This window comes from Vanellus vanellus, assembly GCF_965231255.1.
Source record: "Vanellus vanellus genome assembly, chromosome: Z".
NCBI lineage: Eukaryota > Metazoa > Chordata > Aves > Charadriiformes > Charadriidae > Vanellus > Vanellus vanellus.
In genome coordinates, this window is record NC_138908.1 from 8,214,256 (window position 1) to 8,242,187 (window position 27,932).

General features: G+C 36.9%; 1 protein-coding gene across 1 annotated transcript in view; it reads right to left on the minus strand.

Annotated features, from left to right (window-relative positions):
* The window catches only part of MSH3 (mutS homolog 3), a gene marked incomplete at its 5' end in the record, with an annotated part of 117,451 nt that overhangs the window by 2,083 nt on the left and 87,436 nt on the right, over nucleotides 1-27,932 (minus strand). The window contains 4 exons of the mRNA XM_082497156.1: nucleotides 2,298-2,472; nucleotides 4,458-4,587; nucleotides 4,804-4,990; nucleotides 24,636-24,793. Of these exons, the coding sequence (XP_082353282.1) occupies nucleotides 2,298-2,472; nucleotides 4,458-4,587; nucleotides 4,804-4,990; nucleotides 24,636-24,793 (650 nt within the window). The remainder of the gene's footprint in view (nucleotides 1-2,297; nucleotides 2,473-4,457; nucleotides 4,588-4,803; nucleotides 4,991-24,635; nucleotides 24,794-27,932) is intronic.

Here is a 27,932-nt window from a genome sequence, read left to right on the forward strand (position 1 = left end):
AATACAATAATTTACGCACTGTGAAATCATCAGATGCATTTCATTTTTTTTTTATTTTTCACTGACTTGAGTTCCAGGTTTATATAGGTGCATGAAGGTCCCTCCAAAGTGCATGCAACAGGTTTGCAATGAAGGAATAACCTAGCACAGGTCAAACCTGATGAATTAGCAGAGGCTGTGTGATGGACGTCCCTTGTCCCCGACCCCCTACATAGCACTGTCTCTTATGAAACGGGGAGGCAAAAGTGTGACACTTCTGATGGGGCAGGCTGGTCTGGCAGGCAGGGCTGCAGCCTCAGGACACCTTTACTCTACCAACTGCTGCCAGAATCAAGGGCCACCTCTTCTCACTCCCACCCTTTCTTTCTTCAGGTAGTAATGCCTGTTCACATGTAACATCAGGAAATTGAACGTGCATGGTATCAACTGGAGAAAGAATGGCTTTTCAGCTGGATCAGACTCCTGACCTGGCCTGTTTTGTGGTCATGCAAAAACCAGCCCTGTCACCATGGAGGAAAGGTCGGGGAGCACCCCCTCCAGCAGCAGCCTGCAGGAGATGGGCCTGGGGAGTCTGCTCCAGCCTGTTCCTCCCAGGTACGTGCGCTAGTGTAGCTCAGGTGGCAGCAGTCTGCAGTGAAGTGTGCCATTGTGGGGCTTCCAGCCTTAGTGATAAATCGGGATAAAGGACTCATCACAGCTTTAGATTAAGTATTTTTCTTTTTCAGTTGAAGAATACAAGAAAATTACATACCGTAAGCTAAAATACAGATGGTAGTTTACATATTCAAAAGCTAATAAATGGGACACAATTAAGCCCCATAATTAAGATTGCCCAGTCAACCCTCACTCTACCCCTCTATGGGCACTGTAAATCAGTCTTCTAATAAGATCATCACATACTATTTTTACTGCTCATCGGTTTTGTATGCAATTAACTCTCTTTTTGGCAATAGAGACATGCTAGAACTCTATTTGTGCCCTGTCCAAGGAATATGCTAGCATGACTTTCATAGAGCAAAGGAAAACACACCAAAGGGACATACTATATAATTTCACATCTTAATTTTATTACACAGTAACTCTGGCCTTCCAGCTCACGCTGTCTCTTTTCAGATCAACAATTTTTTCTTGATTTTAGAACAATACATACAACAGAGTTAAGACATTGCTAGTAATTTGTTGGTTTACCTTTGACAATTATGGACTATTATTTCCAATTAACATAAGCTACCACACTATTTTTCCCATAAAGTGTGATGTATCTTCAATAGAATGTTTTTATTTTGCTTTCTTAAAAGAGGATAAAAACTGGCATTAAGTGCTAAGCACTGTTAAGTTTCCAAAGAACTGCTTGCACCTACAAATAATGAGTACTTAAAATTGTCTCATATGAAATTATTCTGTTAGAATTAGTTACGGCCATTAGGGAACAAAGATCTTGATTTACTATATTCCTAAAGGGCTATACGAATTTTGCTCATAGGACTGCCACTGAAAATAAGAACAACAAAAAATTCAGTAGAGTGAATATGAATACTAGCACATATTTCTATCTAAACTGTGTGCATAATGTTACAGGTTTTATAAAGATGGTGCTATTTGATACACATGGGAATTTTCATAACTAGTCTGATATATAAGGCACACATGCCCCCAAATGAAAACTGGTTATCAGAAAAATATCAAAACCCCCAGACTTTCAGTAAAATTTTTTGTGTTTGGGGGGCAATCAAAATACATTACAAATACTTATTTTTAAGTTAAACCAGAAGAAGAATATCTGCATTCCCTTCTACGTTATACTATGCAAATAAAATGTCAAGTTCCAAAGTGAATAACATATTTTCTAAATTAAATCTATTAATATTTTCACTATCACTGGTGAGAACAGAAGTAGGTATTAGAGGATTCTTATCTTTCAAATTCTTCTTCCTGAAAACAGTGAAAATACATGTGAAAGAATAAATTTGCTAGTATTTGCCATTAGAAAATAAAAAAAATATTCCTAACATTAGCTCAACATGCATTTAGTTCTTTCCAAACTTGTTTCAGAGGGCAGCAATTAACCTTTGACATAATAGCTAACTATAAAATCTAAAGCTTTGATTGAAATGGATAGCACAATTTCCTAAATTTTTTTTTCTAAGTTTTGTTTCACTGTCTCTTCCCTGAAGGCTAGAAGGATATTTGAAGTAGCTCTTACTGTTGTTTTTATTGCACATTGTGTGAAATACTCTTCAATTCATAGCTGAAGTTTCATTAGGGGAAAATAAAAATAAAATCACAATTTTTCTGACCTTTTCATATTCACTATTGTCTCCAATTCCTTTGATTTGTAAGCTGCCTTCTTTAAGACTTCTTCAGGAATATCTGCCAGTTTGGCAACATTTAGCCCATAACTCCTTGCAGAGACTCCTTTAGTTATTTGATAAAGAAAAGTGATAAATTCAGGATTCTCTTCATCTTCAGACCCTAAAAAAATGAAAAACAAAATCAAAACTTCTTCTATTATGTTAATAAAATGTAGTAGACCAAAGACGGAAATGGCAAAGACTGTGGTCTCATTATCATTCATGCTTTCTGTATTATTTATTCCATTGAAGATATACGAAAGAAAAACATTTCCTTGAGACCACACATTTTACCTACCCACTGTGGGACTGAAAAAACTCTTTATTATACTTTCACCTGGTGTGTTATTAAACAGACTTGTTTGCGTGTGTGTGTAAAACTTAGAATCTTTGTACATCAAATTGATTAGTTATGGTGTAACTGCGATATTCTATCTCGCGTCTGGTAAGCAATGACAGAATAATGGAAGTGCCAGTAATCCTGCAGTCAAGAAGTTCGTAACCACAGCACAACGAAAGTTTGCTGCCTACCAGGAATTCTTTCTATTCCGTGACAAAAGATGGAAGAGCCATCATTATAAATCTGATGATACTCCTAACTGGGAACAACAGCGTGGCTAGGTAGCATTCACCTAAACATTACTTTGAACTACCCATGATCAAAGTTATACATGTATTTCAGAGATCCCTGCTTCTGATATTAAACAGAACACAAAAGCTGAAGTCTTCCTCCAGCCAAACCCTAAATTTTTAAACTAACTCTCCAAAAATAATTTTAGAAGTTTTATATATATAGACCCATTATTTGGTGGCAAATACTAAAGTGTGCTGTCCCAATTAGTTTCCAAGGTAAGCAGATAATACAAAATTAAGAACACATAAGGAGAAGGTTAATGGCAAATACTACATCAATTCTTAAAAAAATTCTAGGAATGACTTGGGGAACAGGCTATTACTAGGCAAAGTAGGAAAACCAGAATAACAGCAAAATTGTCAAGCACCTGATACATCACGAAAAAAACCTATCCAATCGGTTTGTATGGAGGGAATTCCTACTTCACAAATCTGTTGTAAGTTTGGAAGCCGTGTGAATAAGAGAGATTCAGTGGATAAACTCTACGTGGATTTTCAAAAGGCTTTTGAGAAGAGTCCTGTATCAAATGCTATTCTGAAAACTAAGCAGACATAATCTAAAAGGAAGATTTAAATCTTTCAAATCAAATAATTGCTTAAAAGATAGGAAACAAACAGTAACAGTCAGTTCTCACCATAAAGGGTGATCATCACAGCAGTTAGACAGAGCTGCTCAGTATCAAACAAGAAAAACAGCTAAGCAGTAAGCTGACGAACTTTACTGAAAATACTAATTCAGAGCAATGGTGACAAGAAGAAATGCTGGAACTCTTCTGCCTGGTAAGGACAGAACTGAATGGGATTATGATAAGCAATCTACAAAATTAGGCATGGCACAGAGAGGATGAACAGAGATTATTCCACTGCCTCTTCTAATTTAAGAACTGCGACCATCAAGTGAAGCTACATGTTGTTTCAAAAGAGTTCCAAAACAAATAAGAGGAGGTGGTTCTTCACACAATGCAGTGTTATATTTTGGAGCTGCTTGACACAGTAGCATAAAGATGCTAAAAGTACACATGGATACACCAGGAAGCTAGACAGCTTTGTTGAGAAGAAATCTATTGAAGATACTAAAAAACCAGAAAATACATCTAGCTCTTGAAGTCCCCTAAATAGCAAATGTTTGCAGACGGTGAGATCTTTTAGACAAGGAGTTGCCATATGTTTGATCCCTAATCCCTCCTCCCTAATCCTTTGTATTCAGCTAGTGTGAGAAGCTGGGTACCAGGCTGGGTGGTTCTTTTAACTGACCTAGCTCAGTCATCCTTATATTAACTGTCAAAGAGAAACGGTTGTTCAATTTTCAAGCCCTCCTAAATGTGTGTGTAGGCTGATATTCTAGTGAGTTTAGACATATCACTTTCATGTTGATGTCTAAATTACCATAACAATCACAGAATGGTCAGGGTCAATTTTACAATTTCTGCCTATACCTACAGTGCCAGAATCTCTGACAGATTTATACTGTACCTTTTTGTTCAGCACTTTCCTCCTCATTCACCAAGAAAGCCATGTGGTAATTACCAACTTTTTCTGGATACACCTTCTCGAGCTCACAAACTGAGGGATAGTGAGTGACAAACAGTGTCAGCGACTCCACCTACAACAATGAAAGAGACATACAAGAGGTTTGGCTTTAATTTTTTTTTTTTTTTTTAAACACAGCAGCATAGCACTGGTATCCTTTATCTATACCCTTTTGCTCTGAGTTTAATGTGGCACATTTCGACAAGGAAATACACATCACGTCAAAGTCAGCCTAACATAGTCCAAGCTGAAGAAGCATTCACAAGCATGTGTCAGATTCAACACTTACATCTCTAATAAAATGTTCAAGTGTAGCATAAGCAATAGCGATTCCATCATGTGTGCTAGTTCCTCTTCCCAATTCATCCAAAATTACTAGTGATCTTGAAGTTGCTTTTCTTATTATCTCAGCAGTATCTGTCAGTTCTTCCATAAAGGTACTTCGGCCTTTGTAAATATTGTCTGCTGCACCCATTCTGCATTGGGATACGAAACAGATCAATTTATTAAGTTCAAGTAAATGCCAGATAACGCTGAAAAAAAAATAATCATGATAACAAAACCATTTTGTTATAAATCTCTTGTTGCTGCTCCAAGCACAGCAGAAAAACACAGAACAAGCTTCTGCTTAGGAAAAAAAGCAACAGCAGCACATGGTGCAGATGTGACGGTACTCTAAAAGACTGCAAGGTCCAGAGAGAACTCCTCATGTACCATTAAATAAGGGCCTGCGTGCGTTCTCCAAGAGAACAGAGTATACTGGACCTACGGGCATCTGCAGGAGGTTAGGCTGTAGGGACAGCAGAGAATTTTTCTGGGCCATCAGAAATCTAGTCCCAAGGTAAATCCACAGACTGAAATCTCAGCATCCAAGGTCAACTACAGGAATTGAGGGCAAAAAAGAGGAGGAAGACAAGGGCGTATTTCTTAGCATGCAATTCTTCCACGTTGACAGTACAAGGCAGCCTGCTCTTCCAGCAAAAAAAGACCCTGGGAATTCAGACCAGTCAGCTCACTGGAAGGATTCCAGCAAAGACAGCTGTGAAAATGAATTTTACTTTTCTGGTTTAGTTCAGCCATCTAATTTGTATGTTTTTTAAATGTAACACCACCTGAAAGTATCAGATATTAGAACTTCCATGTAGATGTAGAGCGGACACTCACATGACCAGGTTTTTGTGCATCCAAACAGATATAGCAGTTAGTTCCTTCAGGCAGTAACAAAATAACATGATTTCGCCTAATTACACAGCTACACAATCTTTCTCAGAAATCTGTTGGTAATCCACCCTGGTTTTCTCTTCTTCTGCGGGTTTCCTTACCTATTCAATTAATATTCTTTTTACCTGGAAGAATGAACATTTTCTTTTTCCATATATGCTTTTCAATTACATTAATCACATTGCAACATCACTTCTGAGATAGGTTATCATTAGCAAGCCACGGAGTAGGGCTGTAAAAAAGATTTGTTCACTCTCATCAGCCAATAATATAGTTACATAGAAGCCACACCGATTTAAGGAAAACTGACTGATAGGCTTAGCATATTACATTTTCAAATATAACAGCTGGCCACAACAGTATTTAAAGTCAATCAAAACCTTTAAAGAGAATGCCAATATAGCTTCTTTTGCTCTGTCTTTTGCTGCACCTTGCTCTAATATAGTTGCTTCTGTTGCCTACAGAAGCACTAACAAGATAGTCATCATTTTATAAGGATCTTATGATTGTCAAGAGTCAATATTTTTTTGTCAATTGTCAATGCCAATACCAAAACCTAGCACGCTGGACACAGTACAATTATGATTCCTATATATTCTCTGGTTCCTGCCCCAGCAATTTTGTATGGTAGCAGGCTTAACTTCACAATATGCAAATCTTCAATTATAAATGAACTAATTTTGGTTGGAGATGGGCATTATGATACAATGAGCAAACACTTTTTATTTCAGTGAGTATGTGCTTACATACACACACAGTAGGTATACTCCCACATACGCTGGAAGAAAGGTGATTTTGCACATAAGCTAATTAAACTTTACATTAATTTCACTGAATTAAATATATAATTCAAGATATTGAGGCATTGTGAAATTAACATTTATTACGCCATTTACTGTTGTAATACTTTTAAATGCTGGGTTCAGAACTATGAATGTATTACTGAATTTCTCACAGTGCCTCTAAAATCCCCTAGACCCTTTCCCAGTTTGGTTCAGCCATCAGGTACCACTGTAAAATCAAACAATCTCCCTTTATTGCAATATTGCACAGATCTACAGAGAACAATATAAATTAGATCTATTTTTAACACCATTAACTACAAAAAAGTTCACCAGAACAACAAATACTTTTTATGTCCAGACAATCTCTGGCTCCATAATGGGCAACTTTAACCCCAGTTTCCGACCCCAGAATTATTAGTAGTATTATTTTACCATTTTTATTTGGCTTTTCGTTACAGAGAGAGCATCTAACAGGCTGTCTGTTCTGCACCTATGATGATTATACTGAGAGTTCTCAGTTCTATTTTTCTCTTGGATTGCATCATTTCCGTAGAGCTCTCAAAATCATTTAGTCACTTTGTATCTTATTTGCATTCACAAAAATAATTTTCAGAACTTCCTCACTAAATGCTCAAGATACAAACAGAAATGAGTATTATCTTTCTCTTGTTGTTAACAACAGCTGCAAAAGAAGCCTTTCCTTTCAGCATGTTAAAACATTCAAATCCAACTTGGGCTTATCTACAGATTAAAAAAAAAAACCCACATGTATTTTTAAATTACATAAAAACTCTTAAATATCATCCTTTGCAAGTGGATAAAATTGTTCTTTCTTCCTCTGCCCTTAACACTAGAATAATCATACTTGTTTTTTAAACTTATGTGATAAGCAATATTATCCCAGAAACAAGTAAGAATAACTATTTTAATGTGGATGATTCCATTTATAAAACTAACAGTTAATATGCAGCAAGGCATTGCTCCCTAACTGTATGCTGTATTATTCCTGATACAATAAAGTTTGAGTCAAAACATCTATTGATTAAACAATTATTTTTCTTCAAGTTTAAAACAGCCGTAATAAATCCCAATAAACTATGGGATTCAGTTACTTTGAATTTACATTTTAATGTAGCTAGCCTCCTACATGTTTTTATAGATCAAAACATTAAACTTTTTCCCATAATATTCAGTAGAATCCAGATGATATAGTTAGCAACTACTCTATAAGTAATACCTGGGATGCTATCCCTAGGAATCGCTAGGGTAAAAATCATAAAAGAAATGTTACAGATACTTATCTTAGTCTTAATGCTCCCAGCACTTAAACCACCTTTTTTGTTTGTTTCTTTGTTTGTTTTTACTCATGGTCACAATAAAGTCTCCAAGACTCACTTTCTCTGAAAGCTGCCTACAATGGGATCAGATATTTTTCTACCTTTTATATGTACAGAAAAATAACTATTTGATTACATTTTAATGTTGCATTCGTCACTGCAGTGGATGACAATATAGTGAAATATGTAAAGAGGTATGAGTTGTCCCTGAGTGATACAGACATGTTATGCAGTACCCACATTTTCTTTTCATCCCTCTGTTAATTAAAAAACAAAAACAAGAACAGGAGTGCCCAGTAAAAAGGTTACAACAGAATAAGGCAGTCACAAAAGCAAAGCATTAGAGCAAGAACAATGTCACCCAACTTGACCAGCTCTATTCCTCTATTTGTTAAAATACCTGCCACTGGAAGTAGTGACACAGTTAATACGAAAATTTCCATTTCTGCTATGGAATTTCTAATGTCTACATTCGGAAAGATTACTGCATTCTGCCCACGAGGAGCGTGCAGACATCCAATGTGAAGAGTGCCTCTTTAGTGCTGGCAAGAGATCCATCACTCCTCAGCAAATGCAATTTGGCTGGAAACCAGTTGTTATAATGTCTCTTTGACAGCCAACCAAATTTCATAAAATTAAAAGCTCTTCATCTTATAATGTTCAACACATTTATTATGTAAAGAAAAAAAAAAAAAAAAAAGAGGAGGCATTATCTCTTTTCAGTGCTGGGTTTCAAGTGGTAAAGATTCCCGTCTATAACCTCAGAAGAAACAACAGGGAGGCAATGTTTTCATAAATTATATTTTGGAGAATAAGTTAGATGATATGCAGCAGTAGCTAGCTTTATGTAAACCAGCTAGCACTACATGCTTAACCTGTATGAGACTCCTTAGCGAAAAAGATAGAGATTTCCTTATTCTGCAGTAGCAGCATTCAAACGGCTGTTTTTTTAACCTGGTTTCCTCATTCAATACAGGCACGTGGTACTGAACTTTTCCAATTAAGGTGCTCATCATTCTGGGATGGTATCCTATGATATTTTGTCCTCTGAGGTTCTACAAATATCGGGAATTTTTTTATTGCTACAAGCTATGATGCCACTCAGAAACCACTAGAATTAAATAGCATAACTTTTTTCCTTGCATCTCAAGAATTTTTAATGTAGTCCGTATCCATTTAAACTTGGTTTCAACAGGCATGAACTAATACTGCTAAACTTGTGGCCCTGAAAGTTACCTTGAAGTCCAGTGCTTTCAAGATTTTGAACAGCTAAACGTGTCCGAGAGCTTTCACAGCCATCCATGAAAAATTTGTATGGAAGGAGGAAATTTAAATTAGGGCCACTGAGGTCTCCTTGGAGCTCCTTCTGTCAGCATCCTGTTATTATTGCTCTCCAAAAACCAAAGCGTCCTGGAAAAGGGGACAGGCTTGCAGACTTGATGACTAACAGTGGCATAAAACAATAGAATAACCCAAGGCGTTATTTTGAAGCAGAGGAGAGAGGCCCCCAGAGAACTGCAGCTGCCCTATGCAAGCAGTTCAGGGGTGAAACTGACAACATGCAGGTTAAAAAATTGCCTTCCTAAGACAGAAGGCAGTGAAAAAAATTAATTTCCCAAGCAGAAAAATGAATCTGAAATCCAGAAGCTTCTAGTTAAGGCTTCTGCCATGATGTCTTTCAAAAGAAGTTATCCAACATATTACTAGTTGGTTTGGTTACAAAATTCAGAGCACTGTGTAGACCTCAGGTATTTTATTATTCTTGGAGGCCAAGAGCTCCCAGCGGTAACAAAAAGCAACTACATAGCACCGAACAAATTCTAGAAAAGAAGACTGGAAAACCAGTCTTATTTTCATACATTTGTCAACACCCTGATGCTATTTATTAATTCCTACTTAATGCTGAAAAAAAAACTTAAATGAAATTTAAGATTATTCACCTTGAGTTTAGAAACGTGCCCTTGACTTTAAAAGTTAATCCAAAATACCTACTGGAGAAATGAAACCTAGTGCTTGTTACAGAAGAATAAGCCTAATTAGTATAGAATCTCTACACACTGCCTTTGCAGTTCTCAAGAGAAGGCATTCAGGTTTCCAGCTATGGTTTGTCTTCCCAGGGATCAGAATTGAAGCCAGACTTCATCTCAGGATGTACTTACAGTCAAATTATTTATTCATCAAGAACAATTAACATTAAAAGAAAATTACTCTTTTCTCTGAGAATATCTTAAATGCAAGGTGTAGCATACTGTGCTCTCAACACCAACAACAAAGACCTTCCTTCCGTGATTCAAAGAGAATATTGGGAAATACACAAATAAAATAGATTCATGTGACTTTACAATTCCACTCACTCTCCTTCACAAAAACCCCTTCAAAATGTCATTCCAAAGATCTCTGTATTTGAACAGGAGTTATTTAAATTAAAATAACTAGTTTACAGAAAGAAAGGATTAGATGGGGGTCTTGCCTTACAGTTTATCCCTTTTCTTGCATGGGACCGTTCTCTACAACATGTTTTTGATCAACACTGTATAATTAATATTTTTTTTAAACATCTCATAACAACTGCTTTGTACCCTTTTATTTTTTGCAGAAAACACTCTTCCCAGCTTAATTTTCACGTGATCTCTGCAGAAAACAAACGGTCACAAAAGTGCGAGTGTTAACTGAAGAGGATGTTTGTGAGAACAGAAAAACTTGATACTGATCCTGACATGAATGGAAGAACACACATACAGTTTCATTTCAACACCTACGTAAATCTTCCCCCATTGACCTGGGCTATTGACTTTCTATTAGACACCCAGCAAACAACACTTATTGAGACTTCACAGGTTAAAAATTAAAAGTAGTTTGCAAATCAGTCTGCCAAGAAAATGAAAAAAGGCATCCTAAATGGAGGACTGGCAGACTGACTATTGCATGTCCTCTCCTACTGTGGTCCCAAGAATCCCAATGCCTTTATCCAGAACAATTGTTCAATTTTGCCCACAAAAGTGACTTGAATCTCTGTGTATTTTAGAAACACTCAGACTGCTAATAAGAATTTCACAGTGGTTAGTATAAGCATAGCCCAACTTAGATATTGTAACTTCTGGCTACTTTCCATGTACAACGAAAATTTATCAAGCGATTCTTTAGAAGATAGCATCTGCAAATTTATAACAGTTCACTGGCAAGAAACTAATGCTTCACACTCCCCCACAGAGTACTGGTAAATCATTTACTTCATTTCCATCAAGCTCTTACTAATTCAAACCAAAAACTGACAATAAGAAAAATAATTTACAGAAACTGCAATTATAGAATTTTAAAAAGTAACTCTTATCCTAAGTATGACAGAAAGCACTGTCATCAGGATAGCTATTATTTTTGCACTATTCACGGGCAACTTCCAAGAAGCAAATGTGTACAAAATTACATGGATGTCAAGGATAGGAAATCAGAAGATGCTCGTGATGCTAACCTATTTACAGTCAACACGCACACACATGCTCAACCATTTCTACAACTGCTTATTTGCAAATTTTAAAGGAAGAAATACTGATGGTGTGTTACCCAATTGAGAAGAACAGTTGTTGAAAAGCCTGACGGAATGCATTACACATTTGATGTAAAATACATTTATAATTTATAAATGATTGTAGACATACAATATAATCTCAGTCACTGAGAAATTAATGAAACTAGTAAAACCTAAGACCACTAGGGATACAGAGCTTACATTATCCTGGAAGGAAAAGCAAGTCCAAAGCAATTTTAATACTTGGTTTCATAGCATTTTTTACCTGTTTTTTTTTCTTTTCCATATCACTAGGTAATTGAACTAGCCAGAAGTAGCAATCGCTTAAATCCTCATGACCTTATAGACCTGGCCAACAGAGGCATGCTGCACATACAAGCACCCTAGTATATTAAAGAAAAAAAAAAAAAAAAATGTATCTCACAGGATTAGATCCCAAGATGTGAACTACATTATTTCTTTTGCTGAAAGCCAGCGAAAGAAAATCGTCCATGGGTTGCAGTGAACATTCAGTATTTTAAAAGCTTCACCTCAAATGACAGAACAGGTAGGACTGAGGTCAGAAGAGGAAATATGGGTCTAGTCAATGCAGTCACAGAGTGACAAGAAGTTAGCAATATCCTCTCATTCATACTGCTTTATAAGAAAACAGAAATTCAGTTGTTCTTCCAAAAGCTTATGTTACATTAGTGAAAAACACCTGAGAAACTCCTTTCCTGAAATGCAGTCATTATACCCTCAATAATACAAGAACTCCTTAAAAATACTTGTCACCTAGAGCAAATACAACACTTTTTGTTAAAATAATCCAGTAGATTTCTGGTTCATTCTAAAATTTTCCATTGTATTTTAAAACTGGACTTGCTCAACTCTAAGTTCCAGTTTCTCCATCCCATGTTACTCACAACCCTACGACAGCTGGCTGTCAGGGCGCGAGGGCTGAGCCCTCGGGGGAGCAGCGTGTTTGGTACAAGAACAAGGACACAACAGCAACAGCTTAAATTCCACATTCAAACATGCATAGGATTTCACAGAATCACAGAATTATCAGAGTTGGAAGGGACCTCTAGAGATCATCTAGTCCAACTCCCCTGCTAAAGCAGGATTGCCCGGAGCACATTACTCAGGACTGCATCCAGGCGGGTCTTGAAAATCTCCAGAGAAGGGGACTCCACAACCTCCCTGGGCAGCCTGTGCCAGTGCTCTGTCACCTGAACCGTAAAGAAGTGTTTCCGTGTATTTGAACGGAACTTCCTGTGTTCTAACTTGTGCCCATTGCCCCTCGTCCTGTCACTGGGAACCACTGAAAAGAGCCTGGCTCCATCCTCCTTCAACCCACCCTTTAGATACTTGTACGCCATAATAAGGTCTCCCCTCAGCCTTCTCTTCTCCAGGCTAAAGAGTCCCAGCTCTCTCAGCCTTTCCTCATAAGGGAGGTGCTAACATTTCATAGCTAATGTTTCAATGGATTGTTTTCCACAGGTCCATCAGTGTTTACATTTATTCAAACACAGAACTAAGCATTTCTTCTTCTTGCCTTCAGTGAAAATGCAAGATTTGTTCCTGTACAGGGGTACCAAACTGAGTTTTCTATTGCAGCTTCTACTTCTGATGGAGAGATTTGCCAGCGCAGGCAGTGCACACCAGAAGGCCAATACTAGATGAAGAAGTTTATGAAGGCTCCATTAAGCAACTGGAGCTCCAAACACACGCTTTTACCCTAATTTCTCTGCAATTAACCATTAACACTGTGTAAATGTTATTGACAGTCAAGAGAAAGAACAGATTAAGAGTACAATCGTTTTGCTGAAGGATAAATTATCAGCATAGATATTCAAATTAGGGTGTTTATTTGCAAGCCATCAATATTAGCCTGAAGAAGCTGAAAAAATTAAGATAAAGAAATAACCTACCCTAAAATACACACAGGTTTACTCTTACTACTCTCGGATTCCAGCAAGGGAACTCAAGGTAATTAAGTTAATGTGCATATGTAGCTGAAGGATTGAGGCCAAGGGGGGATTAAAAAGCAGGAACTATAGCAACAGACTAGGGACAATAGCTGAAGCATTCAGCGCAAGTGAACTTTTCCCCTTTAAACCTGTGGACGCTACAGAAAGTCCAATTCAAATTGTGACTAGGTTGGATGATAGCATGGAAGACTATTAGAAAGGTAAATACCACCATTCAGTGTAAGAGTGCAACTTTAATGTAAAAGAGCTGGTCAGCTTCACAGGCAAATTTTCTTTCTCCCTACCCCCTAACACATACCGTTATGTGGAAAGCCTTTCAATCCCTTTCAGGAATACTGCAATATACAGTCAAAATTGCTTTATAAATCTCACTGTATATATAATTAACAGTCTTTTATTGACTTAAATGAATTTTCAAGCCCGATTTAAACCCCTGCAAACAAAACAGTTGTTTGGATTGACAGATTTTATCAAATGCCATGTACGTAAACCAAAGACTGTTTCGTTAAATATATTATTACACGTATATGAGATATAAACCTAACACTGCAGATGCATGTCACTATGAAATGAACAGACATGAAGCTAAATTAGCTACAAATATATGCATAGCACAGCTTAATTTATTTCTACAAAGCTACAGAATGCTGTCAGAAATAGTTACAGTTCAAACGTACTATGATATGCCCAAGCCATAACTTTTCTAGAAAAACAGAACAAAATAGTTTTCAGTTTAACAACACTAACTACAACTTTTAGTTATTCTCTTCTTTTTCAAAAAGAACACCTTCACATGATAGAAAATAGGTGCAATGAATTTAATACATCACCTTTTTTTCCCCTGAAAGCTGGGAATAATGTACCCCAGAGGTGTAATTACATGACTGTAAGCATAAAAAAAAAAAAAAAGGCTTAAGTAATTTTCATTATTCTGGCAATAAACACAAATATAATTAAGCAAGAACAAAACAAAATAAATTCCTCTGCCACAAAGAAGCAACATTTCTGAAAAGTACTTTTGGGTTCTTGACAACTAACAAGTTCTGTTTGTCTGACTGTGGTTGCTTTCAAGAGCAATACAAACAATACTTGTTTAGCATATTAGTATATAAAATTCTTGTGTGGACTTGCCAGTCATTTTTGATTGCTTTGTGTGAATGTTTCCTTACTTCCTGCATGATATGTAAACTAGTGTGTACGGCAAAACCAGTAAGCATTACTACATATATATATATAAAATAAAGATGTGAAAAGGTACCTTTGCCTTTAAATTTTCTGATGTTAATTGTTCAGAGTCTAACTGCAGAGGCAAATTGAGAGAATCTAGTTTTTATCCAACGGAAAATATGAATGACTTAAACTAACCATTTATTTTCAGGTGTAAAAACGAAAACAAAACAAAATCCAGCAAGGCATCAACCACAGTTTTGGCCAAAAATGGGTAACATACAGGCAAGTTGCTCTGCTGAGATAAACTCCTGCACAGTTTCTATCCAGCACTCCGTCTCCTGGTGATTTCTGTATTACAGCGGACACCTGCAGGCTGCTCTGCCAAACCCTGCTGTCACCTCAAGTCTACAATTTCATATACTAGATTTTTATTATAAAGGTTTGAAGAAGCTGACTAGTTGAATCTTCATGCCAGGTTTTGTGATTTAACTGATATTTCTAGGACAGACAGGAAGACTAATCTTCATAATCCTACCCTGTAAGCCTCAAAGAAATCAATAAAGCTTAATCAAGCAATAAATGGAAGCGAGGAATTTTTTAGTTTGGTAACTGGTGTTTTGAGTTAAGAACAATAAAGTTCACATGCGATATAAAAATGAGAGGCCATATGCAATTCTGGTAAAATACCAAAGTTTGTCATAAAGGACAACTTGTTATTGCTAAGTATGTGTATGCACAAAACTTGTGCCAGTCCAGAAAAGAGAAAAAAGAAATTATTATGCAATCTCTTGTGTATAATTCCAAATACAGTATATTTTGTTTAAGATGTATTACAAAAAAAAAATATCTATGTAATCCACCTTAAGGGGTGAAAAGCAATACCGTCATACTGCACTCATAAAAGAAAGGGTCCTTTCCTTTATGAAAGACAGGCCCGTTTAATACATATAAGCTCCCCAAATCTTTCCTGCACACTAGTAATCACTTTAAAATGTCATAAGCACACTGCCCCCTCAGCAATCAAGGTTCAGTACACAGAGTAACTTTGGACAGAGGATGTCCATTGCCTATTTTGTTTAGTAGAATCACTGCATAGGAAGAGTCTTCTAATGAAGAACGCTTCTAAACCATTTTCAAGCAAGTGAGTTCTTGGGCAGTCTCTTTGTAAATACAGTTCATCCGCGAACCAAGCAATGCATAAGTAGCAAAGAATATAACAAGCTGCATTATGGTCATAAACCGCTCTCTCTTTCAACCTTGGTTTGCCTATTGCTGTGCAAATAGCACCATTTCTGCAGCGAAGCTCTGAAATAATGGACCTTGTTACTTACTCACTATTTTAAAAATAAAACTTTTCCCCCCTCTGTCCTGCTCCTGTGCAGCTCCCTTCTACTACTCAACTGGTAAAACTGGAATGAAGTTAGTGCAACAAGTTGCCTAGTTACAAAAAGCTGGGAAGTTTTGGGGTTTTTTTGGTCATCTGCAATTAGATCAATGGAGCATTCATTTCCATTAATATTTATGAGCACTATTTTGTTTTTATGCTTATGTGATTTAGCTCAGATTTCAATTTATTGTGAAAAGCACCTGGAAAACATCTTCCAATCATTTTCCATTCCAATAGAAACATTCTCTTTTTCCTGCTTCACATACCACTCCGTCCTGTGCTATCTGATTTTCTCAAGATTTTTTATAAAATGTACTCTTAACAAGCCTTGGAACATTTTAATCTGTTAAAGTAAATTGTGTAATCTTAAATACCTTTGAAATTTTTATGATGGTGATATTCCAATGAAGCAAAGAAAAAAATAAATACAAACATCCAAAATCTATTGCCCAAATGTTTGCAGGTGTTAACACAATATTTGCTTTCCATCATGATTTTTAATCATACTAAAATTTGTAATGATGCCATAAATATGTACATTTTATCCAGTTAAAAAAAGTAATGTTTGTCTAGAGAGAAAATAGTGAGGTTTGTCTACTAGTTTCTTTCAGCTCAACATACTCTTGACAAAACAGTAATATGAGGTTGTCAGAATTAAATAGCTGTTAAAGTATTTAGGGACGAAACATCCAAAATATATCTATTGTAAGACACGACCCTTTTGACAGTCAATTCCACCATTTAGAGATTACACATATTGAATAAAACATACAGAAGAAAGCATTATGGCAAGTTTGATGCAGAGCCTTTAAAGAAACATGGATTAGTAAGAGCTGAGTTTTCTTGTTTTTTTTTTTTCAGTTTGCTTTGAAGAAATCCTTCAGCCCTAAACCATCCTCTAGGCTTTAACAGCATTTCTTTCCAGATTATCATCTCATATCTTCTAGACCATGCCAAAACAAGGGAAGCTTTAGGGACCCTAAAACAACTTTAGTTGTTCCTAAAGGTCCATTTTATCAAATATAAGAATTTGGTACACTGAGTTACAGTTCTACCTTGCAATACCTTTGTTGGTGGAATAAACTTGTACTTCTCCTACATGGGAGAGCAATATGCCAGTCAGAAGCTGACCCCAGTTTGTTTTTTCACCTTGGCAGAGGAACAGCCACGCTCTGTCGTGCACAGTAAGAGGACCTGACAGAAAAAACATTATCTACACTCTCCCGAGTTCTCTGCATCTCATGTTTGTGCTCTTCAGCTGATGATCATGCCACTGACAATACATGAGATCTTTCTGGCACAAGGAAAACAAAAAACCCAAGAATAGTAGCGCACACCAATGGGAAAAGACCTCTTGCACACACTCTGCAGAAGCAGATACTTGCAGTCCTTGCAGGGGTTATGTGAACCAGCCAAGCGCTCCATGGATTCTGCATTTTCCCGTGAGCCTACAGAGATGCAGCCACAGACTTTCCCTTATTTTCTGGCCAGTAAATTCTCTTTTAGGTGCCAACTACCAAGGCCATGTTAATTATATGCATGAAAAAATCCATGATGGCTGTAGTACCTCATACAAGAAATGTCACTTTGGGATGTGTAAACGGCCTTTCCTCTTCCACCTTCGTGGATCCAATTGCACATGACTGACACAGGTCTTTCTGCTGACAGAGTGATGGAAATGAAGAGTGCCAGTCACATTAGTCAAGCAGGCATTCAAATACTGCTTTTTTAGATCTAACATCATATGTTAAGCCAGGCATATGCATAAATAATGCTATTTCTTCTTTAAACTGGAATGCATAATGTAAGTTGACTGGATGACTTGTGCAAAGGATTGAAAACACGCATGGTCATTTTGTCCAAAGAACTGAGAAAAGAGAAGGTGCTTGATTTCCTTGCACCTATTCTGCTACTTAGAAGAGAATGAAGGATTATCTGGTGGGCACTACTAGGGTGCCTCTAAGACAGAGTGCCACTTTGTCACAAGAACGCAGGCTCAACTGGGATAAAAAAGCCAGGCTGGAGTGATGTGCTGGTCTGGGACTGATTGGTGGTACCTTGCTCACTGACACTCCTATGGCAAACTGAGTAATGCATGCACTTGGGATGTCTTTTCAAGGGTAGATACAGCCTGTTCAGAGATGTTTTGCTAGACTCTAGGAAGACTGAGCAAGTGAGGGTGTGAGTAGAGCTCCCTGAACTGTGTCACCACATGCAACAGCTGCGAGGACATAGCTGATGCTCACATGGGTAAGTCCTGAAACACAACTGTCAATAGCAGGAGGTGATCTTCAGCAGGCAAGTCTCTCAGTAGTACTGTTGTGCCTTGTAGTGACCAAAATTCCTTCCCTTTTCTGAATCTATTGATCAACTCAGAATTGCCACTCCTTGGCAAGGCACACAGCTGGAACTGAATCTTGGCTGCTGGACTTGAAATAAAATGACCCAACTAAGGCCAGTGGTGAGGGGGTTGAAACTGCCTCATTATTTCAGTGTTGGATGAGGCTGGCAGTTCTCAACCAATGTAGAAAACATCCTTTCCTTTCCTCTGCCTCCTCCCTCTCCTTATAGACCCAAAGATCACAAAAGCTGAGAGCAGTTTCCCGTGTATGAAGGGCAATGAGGTAGGTCTCTGCACTGGGGTCTGGAGATTGCCTTCAAAGATACCTTCAAGAAGCACAGCCTGAACCTGATGCTCTCTCTTGGTTTCCACATCTGGGAATGCAAGTAGACCACATGCAAGCACCTCAGCAGGACACAGCTTCTGCTGAACCAATCGGAAGCATCAGATGATGCCATACGGCACATGATGGCAACAGCTTAAAGTCAGAGGGCCTAATTTATACGCCTCTCCAACTTTGTAATGTCAAACAGACATCTAAGGATCAGCTACCTGAAGATGCACTCTAATTTTAGTTGAATGAGCAACTATTACACATGTTCAAAGTCATTCTACAGGAAAGACAGACAGAGAAGAAAATACCAAAACAACTATGTAACTTGAACCTTGGAACAGATCAATTCAGGATTCCACTTGTGGCCATGCCTACTTGAAAGACCCCACATATAGATAAGCGAGAAGAACAAAAACATCCCTCCTTAGCCAAGGTGAACCACCACCATCTGTTTTCACATTTTCAGATATACACTGGAATTTGAACTGAGTATATCCTAATTATAGATTCAGCAATGAGGAGTGCCCTCCATGTTAAAAATACTTTTAAGTCATCTGTTACAAGGATAAAATGTAGGACAAAGTTCTGTACACCTACATACAGATCATGTGATGTGCAGAGACTATACCAAGACAATTGTCTTAAAGTGCAGGCAACTGCATATCCTACATAAAGTGAAATAATTAAACTGCTGCTTACCTAGGCAAGCTACCACTACCACCTGTTTACCTGTATTGCCAACCTCCTCCACCCCTGTTTTCTTAAAATAACTTCTTAAGACAATTCAAACTCTATTTCTTTGCCATCATAAGGATTAAAGACATGCTGAGAATCTGCAAACAGCAAGATAACTCTCTTGAGAGAGATGAAGTGCATGAGAGGATAATCTACATGCATCTTACTGATGCTTCTATTTATTCCTTTAACCTTTAAGCACGCGGCACATAACCAGCAGTTTTCAAATGCAATTGAAGCACAGTGCATCGTATTACTTCAGACAACTGAAGCTGCACCTTTAATAGCATGCTCAATTTGGCTGATGGTATAAAACCTCACTGGAAGGTGTATGTCACCATAGTGTGACTGTGTATACTTATGTCTGATCACTGAAATAAGTGAAATAGCTTGTATTTCAACACAAGAAAAAAAAGCCAGACAGATAAGTGGTCTAGGAAGGAAATTCTTCTTTGTCCCTTTACCATCACCTAGTGTTGGTAGGAGTTGGTCTCCTTCACAGTATTCTTTCTAATGGTAGCTTGTGATTTCAATAAATTGATTCTTAAAATCTTGAATACAAGGCATTTGGTAATTTGAACTATTAATTAGCTTGTTTATTTGAACATATTTTACCTTCAAATTGCTATAACATTCTCTCTCTCTGTTTTGAAAATTGACCCTCATGAAGAGCTAGTGGTGACCTACAGGAAGTAGGTTGAAGTTTTCTAGCTGTATGAAATTATATCAATAATTGATTGTAAGTGGGACCACTTTAAAGGTCAGCTTTCTTCAGCAGCTAAACATCATCTCTTCTGAACGCATTATTAGGTCAACCAAATTTCTTTCATTAGTTCCTCCATATGTGCGTGTCCACACTTGCTTTGTCTTTCTACACAAACACACAGAGAAATTTTATATTAATTTCAATGTCTGAGTAACTATATTAGAAGAACTAACCCAAATTGAAGGTTAATTTAAAGCAAAAATTGAACCCATTCACTGCAAGGAGAAACTTGGATGGGAATTCTCAAACATCAGAGAATTAAATACTCAAATCCTATTAAACGTCAATATAGATTGGCACTGACCTTTCCAAAACTCTTCTGAAATTCTTAAATAAAATGGCACTGATTAAGTTAAATTCTTTAAACAAAGGTTGCATGAAAACATTATCCCTTATTGGAGAAAGGAAAAAAAAAAAAGGAAGAAGAAAACATCAACCAGCAAAACAACATCAAAATATTGTGTACTCCATCCATATTACATAGATATCCCTTAAATAATGGGCATAGCATACAGTCTGAAAAGTACTTTTTTATACAAAAATGGTTTACACATACATTGACTCATGAAAAAAATAATACAAGTATGGAATTTCAAGTGAGAAATTTATGCAAACACTTTCATAATCTTTCTATTTTAAAAATAGCTTTAAATAAAAATACAGAAACATGAAAAATGATTTAATGTTTTTTTTAGTCTGATGTTATGAAGCTGGAGCCACCTAACAACAAAGCAAACTTTTTACTTATTTCACAACCCCCAGCACCTAAACCTTCCCAAGATTAGAAATAGAGCATAGCAATGGAAATAGCAAGGTTGTTTTTACACACAAGAAATGGTGAGATTTGGGAGAGTCCATAGGAGCGCTCAGAGACTTCCTTATGAGTGACTAACACAAGCAGGGTACTCTTCCCCCCCCCGCCCCAAGTTTTCAATTTACAGACTCATAACAGCATATCATCTGGACTTAGGGGCATTATGCAGTGGAAGATTTTCTCCCTTTCCCCCTCTTTAGCATGAAATTATTAAAACTACTCTGAAATGTCTGGACTAGCCTTAGCACTGTATTGTGTCTATACACCCAGTAATGAAGATGAATCATCCCTATTTCCACTGTACCTGTAAGCAATACAATTCCTTTTGCATCTTTAAAAATGTTTAATATAACGCAGTATTTAAAGTCAATTTAGAGAAGCTATAATACATAAATACTAAATATATCCAAAGGAATAACCATAGTAGCAACCTTTCAATTTCCATGGAAACCCTACTTAGAACACAAGATACAAATCCTAGACGAACGTTAATCTCTTAAACCTATATAAATTCACACTTCAAGGATGCAGTCTACAAACAAAAAAGAGACTGCAGTATAAAGGACCAATATTCCAAAAAATTTAGCAAGCAGCAGAACTGTTGGTGCTCCTGTTGCACAGAACTCTTTACAGAGTCAGCCTGTAAAGCATCCCTCACAGCAGGGGTGCTATGCTAATAGCAGCATGTAGAAAACAACACACCAAGGCAGTGATGAAAATAACTTGGAAACTGACATCTTCCCATGCCGTGTTTTTAAAATATTAACAATATACCAAATTTATCAACAAAAAAAAAAATCTCACTTTCCAGCAAGACACTTGTGGCCTGGGGTGGCAGTGCAGAAAGGAGGTCTGCATAGCTGTTATCCTATTAAAGAAAACCAAACAAAACCAACCCCAAAACAAAACGCAGAAGAAAAACAAAACAGAAAAAGCCAAACTGGGGGCAAGACAAGAGAAAATCTCTGATCTCTTCAAGCTCATTCCTTAACAGAGGAGATTTCTTGACAAAAGCTGAGGCTTTAGAAATGTATGTTCAGCCAGACAGAGTATTAAAGAAACAATGTAGTACATATCATGTGGCAGCTGAATTTATTGTTTCTCTCCTCCAACCAGGCGTTAAAAGCTAATAGAAGGATAACTTCCTAGGGCTAAGAAATACTCTGAATACAACACCACATTAACCTGGCCTGACAGACTTACATACTTTAAAATCATTCCCAGAACATGAAGAAAAAAAAAACAAAAAAACAAAAAAAAACAAACAAAACCCACACACACACACCACAAAACCGCCCCAACCCCAAAAACCCAAACAAACCAAAACAGAGGTGCCTACTTCTTGGACAGTCTCTGTATACCTTGAACTTCCAAATTGCAGAATCTGCTAAGTTACTCCTCTTGTTGGAGAGGGTGAAGTTCAAGATTTGGCGAAGGTGAAAATGAAGCAAGAGTTAGGCAAAAACCAGACTGGGCACTAAAGACCACTTTGGCTACAGGACAGAAAAGAGTACTGACAGCTCATCTACTTGGGGAGCACCGGTGTCATTATGTCATTGCTTGGATATGTAGAGCAAGAAAAGCCCCCATACTCCACGAGTTGAAGCAAAATCATGATGCAAGTATTCTCCTAAACATTTGTACTGGAAGGAAAGCTACAACTGGGTAAAAATCTAATATCCTGTATGTTCATCGCAAATGGCTAATGCCTGTCCCAACAGTACAATTGATTCCCTCAAATTACACTACACAGAAGAGAGAAGTTCAAACAGATGCACATACAAGCAGTTCCACTGATAATCCTTTACAAATTGAAGTGATCGTCCTGGATTTCTGAAGGAATGCAATACATAAACTCATCTTTTTTGCTTCCTGTTAACCTTTTAACTGATGCATAACTATTTCCATCTCAATAATAGATTTTCAATTTCTTCCTGATTAACACTGAGCCAATTAGTTTCCTCTTAATTGCCAGTGCAATGTCAAGAATTTAAGTAATTTTTTAGTCTACTCATCTGGTGTTTGACACATTTCACATTAAATGAAGAATGGCATATCCAGCAAAGCTTCCAAAGTTACTTTAGATGGGGGGGGGAAGGAGGAAATAATCAATTCCCTGTGTTAGAATCTGGTGGGGTTCCAAATTAAATGGTCTGAAACCTCACAGCCAGTAAATAACACACTCCAGGTCTGCATGGCTTGAAATCTAAAAGCATAAGTTTTACCATCAACCACACCACCTTATCAGAAAAGATGTGAAAAGCACCTATAATGTAGAGAGAAGCTAAGTGGAATCAGAGAAATGCACTGGGGAGCAGGTGGAACTCATTTCAAGGTTTTCACACTGTGGAGGACAAAACCCAATTTGTTCATTTTCTAGTGGGCACAAAACAAAATGACAATCCCAGTGACTGTGTCAGATTTCTTAATTTTTCTGCAGAAATAATCCTGTTGCAATGACAGTCAAAGAAAACCAGAGGAAAGGGGTTACTAAGCTTAGGAACAACAGACTTAATGCGTGTATGGTTAGATATTAAGTCAGTGTGAGCACAAGTAAAGTAGTCTAAGTTCACCTACAAAACACCAAGGAAGACAAAAATAATCTTCATAGTGTTAGTAACATTGTAATGTTTTTTTTCTGTAAAGTAAATCAGATCTTGTGTATCTCCATGTGCCCTGGAGAAATGCTCATCCAATCAACCAGTCAATTACTTTCAACAGAGGGTAGAGGAAAAAAGGTAACCATTTTGACTTTTCACCTACTATACATTTTGGAAAGATGATACAAATTGATTTCTAATTAGTTCAACTGCTTAACACTGAAGTGCATCAAAACGCTACTTCATTCATTTTTGTCATGACACAGCGAGGCATAAGAACATTACATCTTTACATGATGAAGCAACCCCTGATGAGCAGTATTTAGATTCTCTGTTAAAAGTTAACTCTGAAATGCACTCTGCTATCACAGAACTAGAATTTCAGGAAAAATAATTCTACCACAGATACATAATTCTTGTGAAACTTATAACCATAAATAATTATCCATCTCAAATACCATCAGTAACACAGAACTTTTGCTCATTAAAAAACAGATTAAAGAAAAAGGGGAAAAAACAGCTGGATATTCCTCGGTAATATCAGATAATAGAATACAGTAATTTTGACTGTCGTGATAATCTTTAAAAATTACTCAACACTGTTTTAAAAATGAGACTAAGACATGCTGAGTGAAAGGAACTGCCATTATTCATTCTTTAAAAGACATCAAGAAGGAAGGAAAATAAGCATAGAATATACTCAGCCCCAAATTCTTAGTCTCAAATATTTTGAGTATGTACAACTGTGCTGCACAGTAGAAAATGTGACACGATTTTTAGAGGTGACAGCATTCATTTTAGGGGAAATATCATTTGGCTATCACCCAGCAGAATAAATTTGGCCAAGGTGTCCATTCAGGCAGATGAAGTTAGGTATCTGAATCTTAAGCAAAACAGACACATTAAAATTCTTATTCTTTAAAGATTCAAAGATTCCAAAACAAGTACTATAGCTTATTAGAAAATCAGAATCAAAACCTAACAACCAATGCATGTATTTAAAATGAAAAAGGAAACTTCAAGTATAAATTCTACAGTTCAAAGCAAAAAATTAAATTATACTTTGATATACAGACACACATCCTGCCACAGTAACATTTTCATAAACATACAGCAAATTTTGAAAGATTACCTGGTAAAAATACCATCCACAATACCAATTGTCGACTCCTCTGCGGGAACATAAGAACCAATCTGGGCCATGACTGTGATCAATGCAACTTGCTTTATATAGGAGCTCTTTCCTCCCATGTTGGGTCCAGTTATTATCATGACCCTTTCACCATCTCCCTGGAAATATAAACCAGTGGTCAAATATAATGTCCTGCACATGGTGCTTTTATAAGAAAGTCTAGTGTATGTATATGGATAGAGGAATATAGGACAATTCCTCAGGATTAAATATCCTGTTTCTAGGTGAACAGTTTCCTTCATTCTTGAAGTTCATTGCATTCACTTTTCAAGATACTACAATGTCTCAGATGGTTAAAGATTCTTAAGACCTCTCCAGGCTGGTGAAAGAGAAGCACTGCAATCAACTTTCATTACTCTTGAGCAAAATGGACAGAGTGAGGAGGAACCTTCTCTTTCTGCATGAAGGAGCCGAGAAAGTACTCCAAGAACTTTCTGTGCAATTTTCTTTTGAGAAAGGGAGAAACTCGTCAGCTTTCAGCATAGCCAGTGCTGTCCTAATTTGGTTGTGATTTGGATTCCTCTCCAGTTAGAGTTCTCATTATTGAATGGGGAGATCCGGCAGAGAAAGACCTGACCGGGATTTTACACCCATTCATAATTGCTTGCCTTAGTACAACATATTCAAACAGACTGGCCACAACAAGAAATCACAACATTGTCGAGTTTAGCAATACTTGACAGCTACACAGATACTGTGAGCAGACTGCATCCAATCTCTGATTGATCAGTGTTTCTAACCCCTGAAATCTTATGGAAAATGAAGTCAGATGGAAGAGGTCGTCTCAGCTGTAAGAGTCGCTACGGTACTGCTACGTGTCTATGGCTCCAGAATAGAACTGTCTTCCTCTGGTGCAAGAAAATTGCTAATAGAAAATCAAAACTCATCAACGAACCTACAAAGCTTTCTCATAGCCTGAAACAAGACTAGGAAATTAAGTTATGCAAGAACTTCTAATAAATAGACTTCTCCTTTCTACTGGGTACACACAATGAAATCCAACAATTGATGAACTAACCAAAAGTCAGCATATGCCGTTGCCGCATGGGAGGGGCACGTAAGAAAGGACAAGCTGTGCATAATGAACATTAGCCACGCACCTTAGGAAACTTGAAACTGATCAGGCACTACGACAACAACAAAAAAATCTCCACAGTATAACAGCATGAACTTTACAGATTCATTTTTTGATCAGTTTTCATTCTGCTAATAGGGAGGCAAATAAAATTTGTCTAGGACTGTCACTTATGTCATACTGCAGATCATACAGAAGATACACGGAAGCAGTATTTATTACATGTAAAAAGCCACTAAGCTTTTGCTAAGAAAACCCCATCCATAAGGAAGTTGCAATGAAGTCAAAACCCAGAAAATGCCATTATTGGGAATAAAGGATGGATGTAATAAAATACATATGACTACACAGGAACAAAATCTGCAACATTCTCATCTCCAAGGTATAGTTTCAATGCTGCTACTAAAACTTTGTCAGGGCCACTATTTGGCTCAGCACAACAGAATTTATAGATACTTAAAACCAGAATGAGCTCATCTGTTAAAATCCACAAATTTCTTGCATGTGTTTGGTGTGCCTCCAGGGTCCCTCCAACCATGCTGTGAGACTCGTGGCTGGTTTGCAAAGCCAGCTTTCAGAAAGAACATATGCTGTAACATCAGACCACAGACTCCATCTGCCCTTATAATTGCATGCAGCCATAAGCTAACATCTTAACAGAATTCATGGCTGAAGTTAAAAGTGCTAAAAGAACCCATGAATACTTGGGGAGGAGAGGGGGAATGGAAGAATAAGATGTTTGTTTCAGGGCATTGCAAGAAAGGTTTCCCTGAAGTTAGGTATTTGACAACATTTCAGCTGAAAACATGACAGGAGACGCATTTTCGTGCTGATTCAAATGCATCAGTTTAAAACTAGAAACATTTTAATAAACTGGGTTCCCACCCACCTCTCAAAAAAGAGAGCGCTAAAACCAACAGTAGAGGCAAAAGTGATTCTACCACAATCACTTGATTTTGTAATAATCAGTACTTAGAAAGCCAACATAAAAATGGGACTAACAGGGGAAAGTGCATGATGATTACTGAATGAAATGCTGAATTTTTTGTAAATGCCATCTGTTGCTTGTTTGGAGTTGACAAATAATTTTGAAAACATTCCTTGAAGTATTGCACAATATCTGTATCATTGTTCAGTATAGAACAGCATTTAAAAATATTTCCTGAGAAATACATACAAATTTGAATGGTGTTTATCACAGCAATGCTCCACACTGACATCCGTTTCATACCTTTTCTTTTATTTACTCTATAAAAAGGTAGCTACGTATTCAGAGTTAAGTTGCAAGACTATTTTTTATATTCATTAAGAATAAACATAGTATTTCAAAAAAGACAGACAGGTAAATATTTAACAAAAAATGTCTGGAGGACATGTAATTTAAAAGACAGATTTTAGTTTTACAGGAAAAAAGAAAGAAAAGTAAAATATGCTTATCAGAAATAGATACGTGAAATAAAATAGAGCAATGTTTCCTAACTATGGTAATTGCATATTTATTGCAATTTTAGGTAATTTAAGTCATACGATTTAGATAACATTGCATATAAAACATGAAGAAGTAGCCCCCACACACACTTTCTTTGACCTATTGACAACAATACCAAGCAAGTAACAGGCTTACTACTTCTCAGCATCGTTATTGCAGAAAACAACAGCCAAAGGCAGACTTGTGGGTAACACACAGTCTGCAAGCTACATCTTGCAGGGGGTGGGGGTAATCTTTGGGGTAACCTTTATCATATGTTAATATGAAAGGCCTCTTACAACTAATGTGTAGTCTACAGAGTGTATACTTGATACTATGTAATGAAGACTCAGAGCTCCACATTTGCTTTCTCAAATTAAGAAATGCTGTATGAAATTAGTACTTCCAGAACGGAAGGAAAACAGAGCAGAGAAATACCTAAAAAAATATCTGAGCTATCTTATTTGGAAAACTGAGCCTGTAACATGTTACACAGAAACTTAAGTTGTTGTTATTTTCTATATTAAAATATTTCGTATATTAAAAAACTCCACAAATTTGAGATAAAGTTATTACAAAATGCAGACTTCTTCTAATGATGCTCTTAAAAAAAAACTATAATTATCAATTGATTTTTCAAAAATAACCATCTCAAACTTTCATCTTCCCAATTTTGAGATCACCTTTCTTGTCT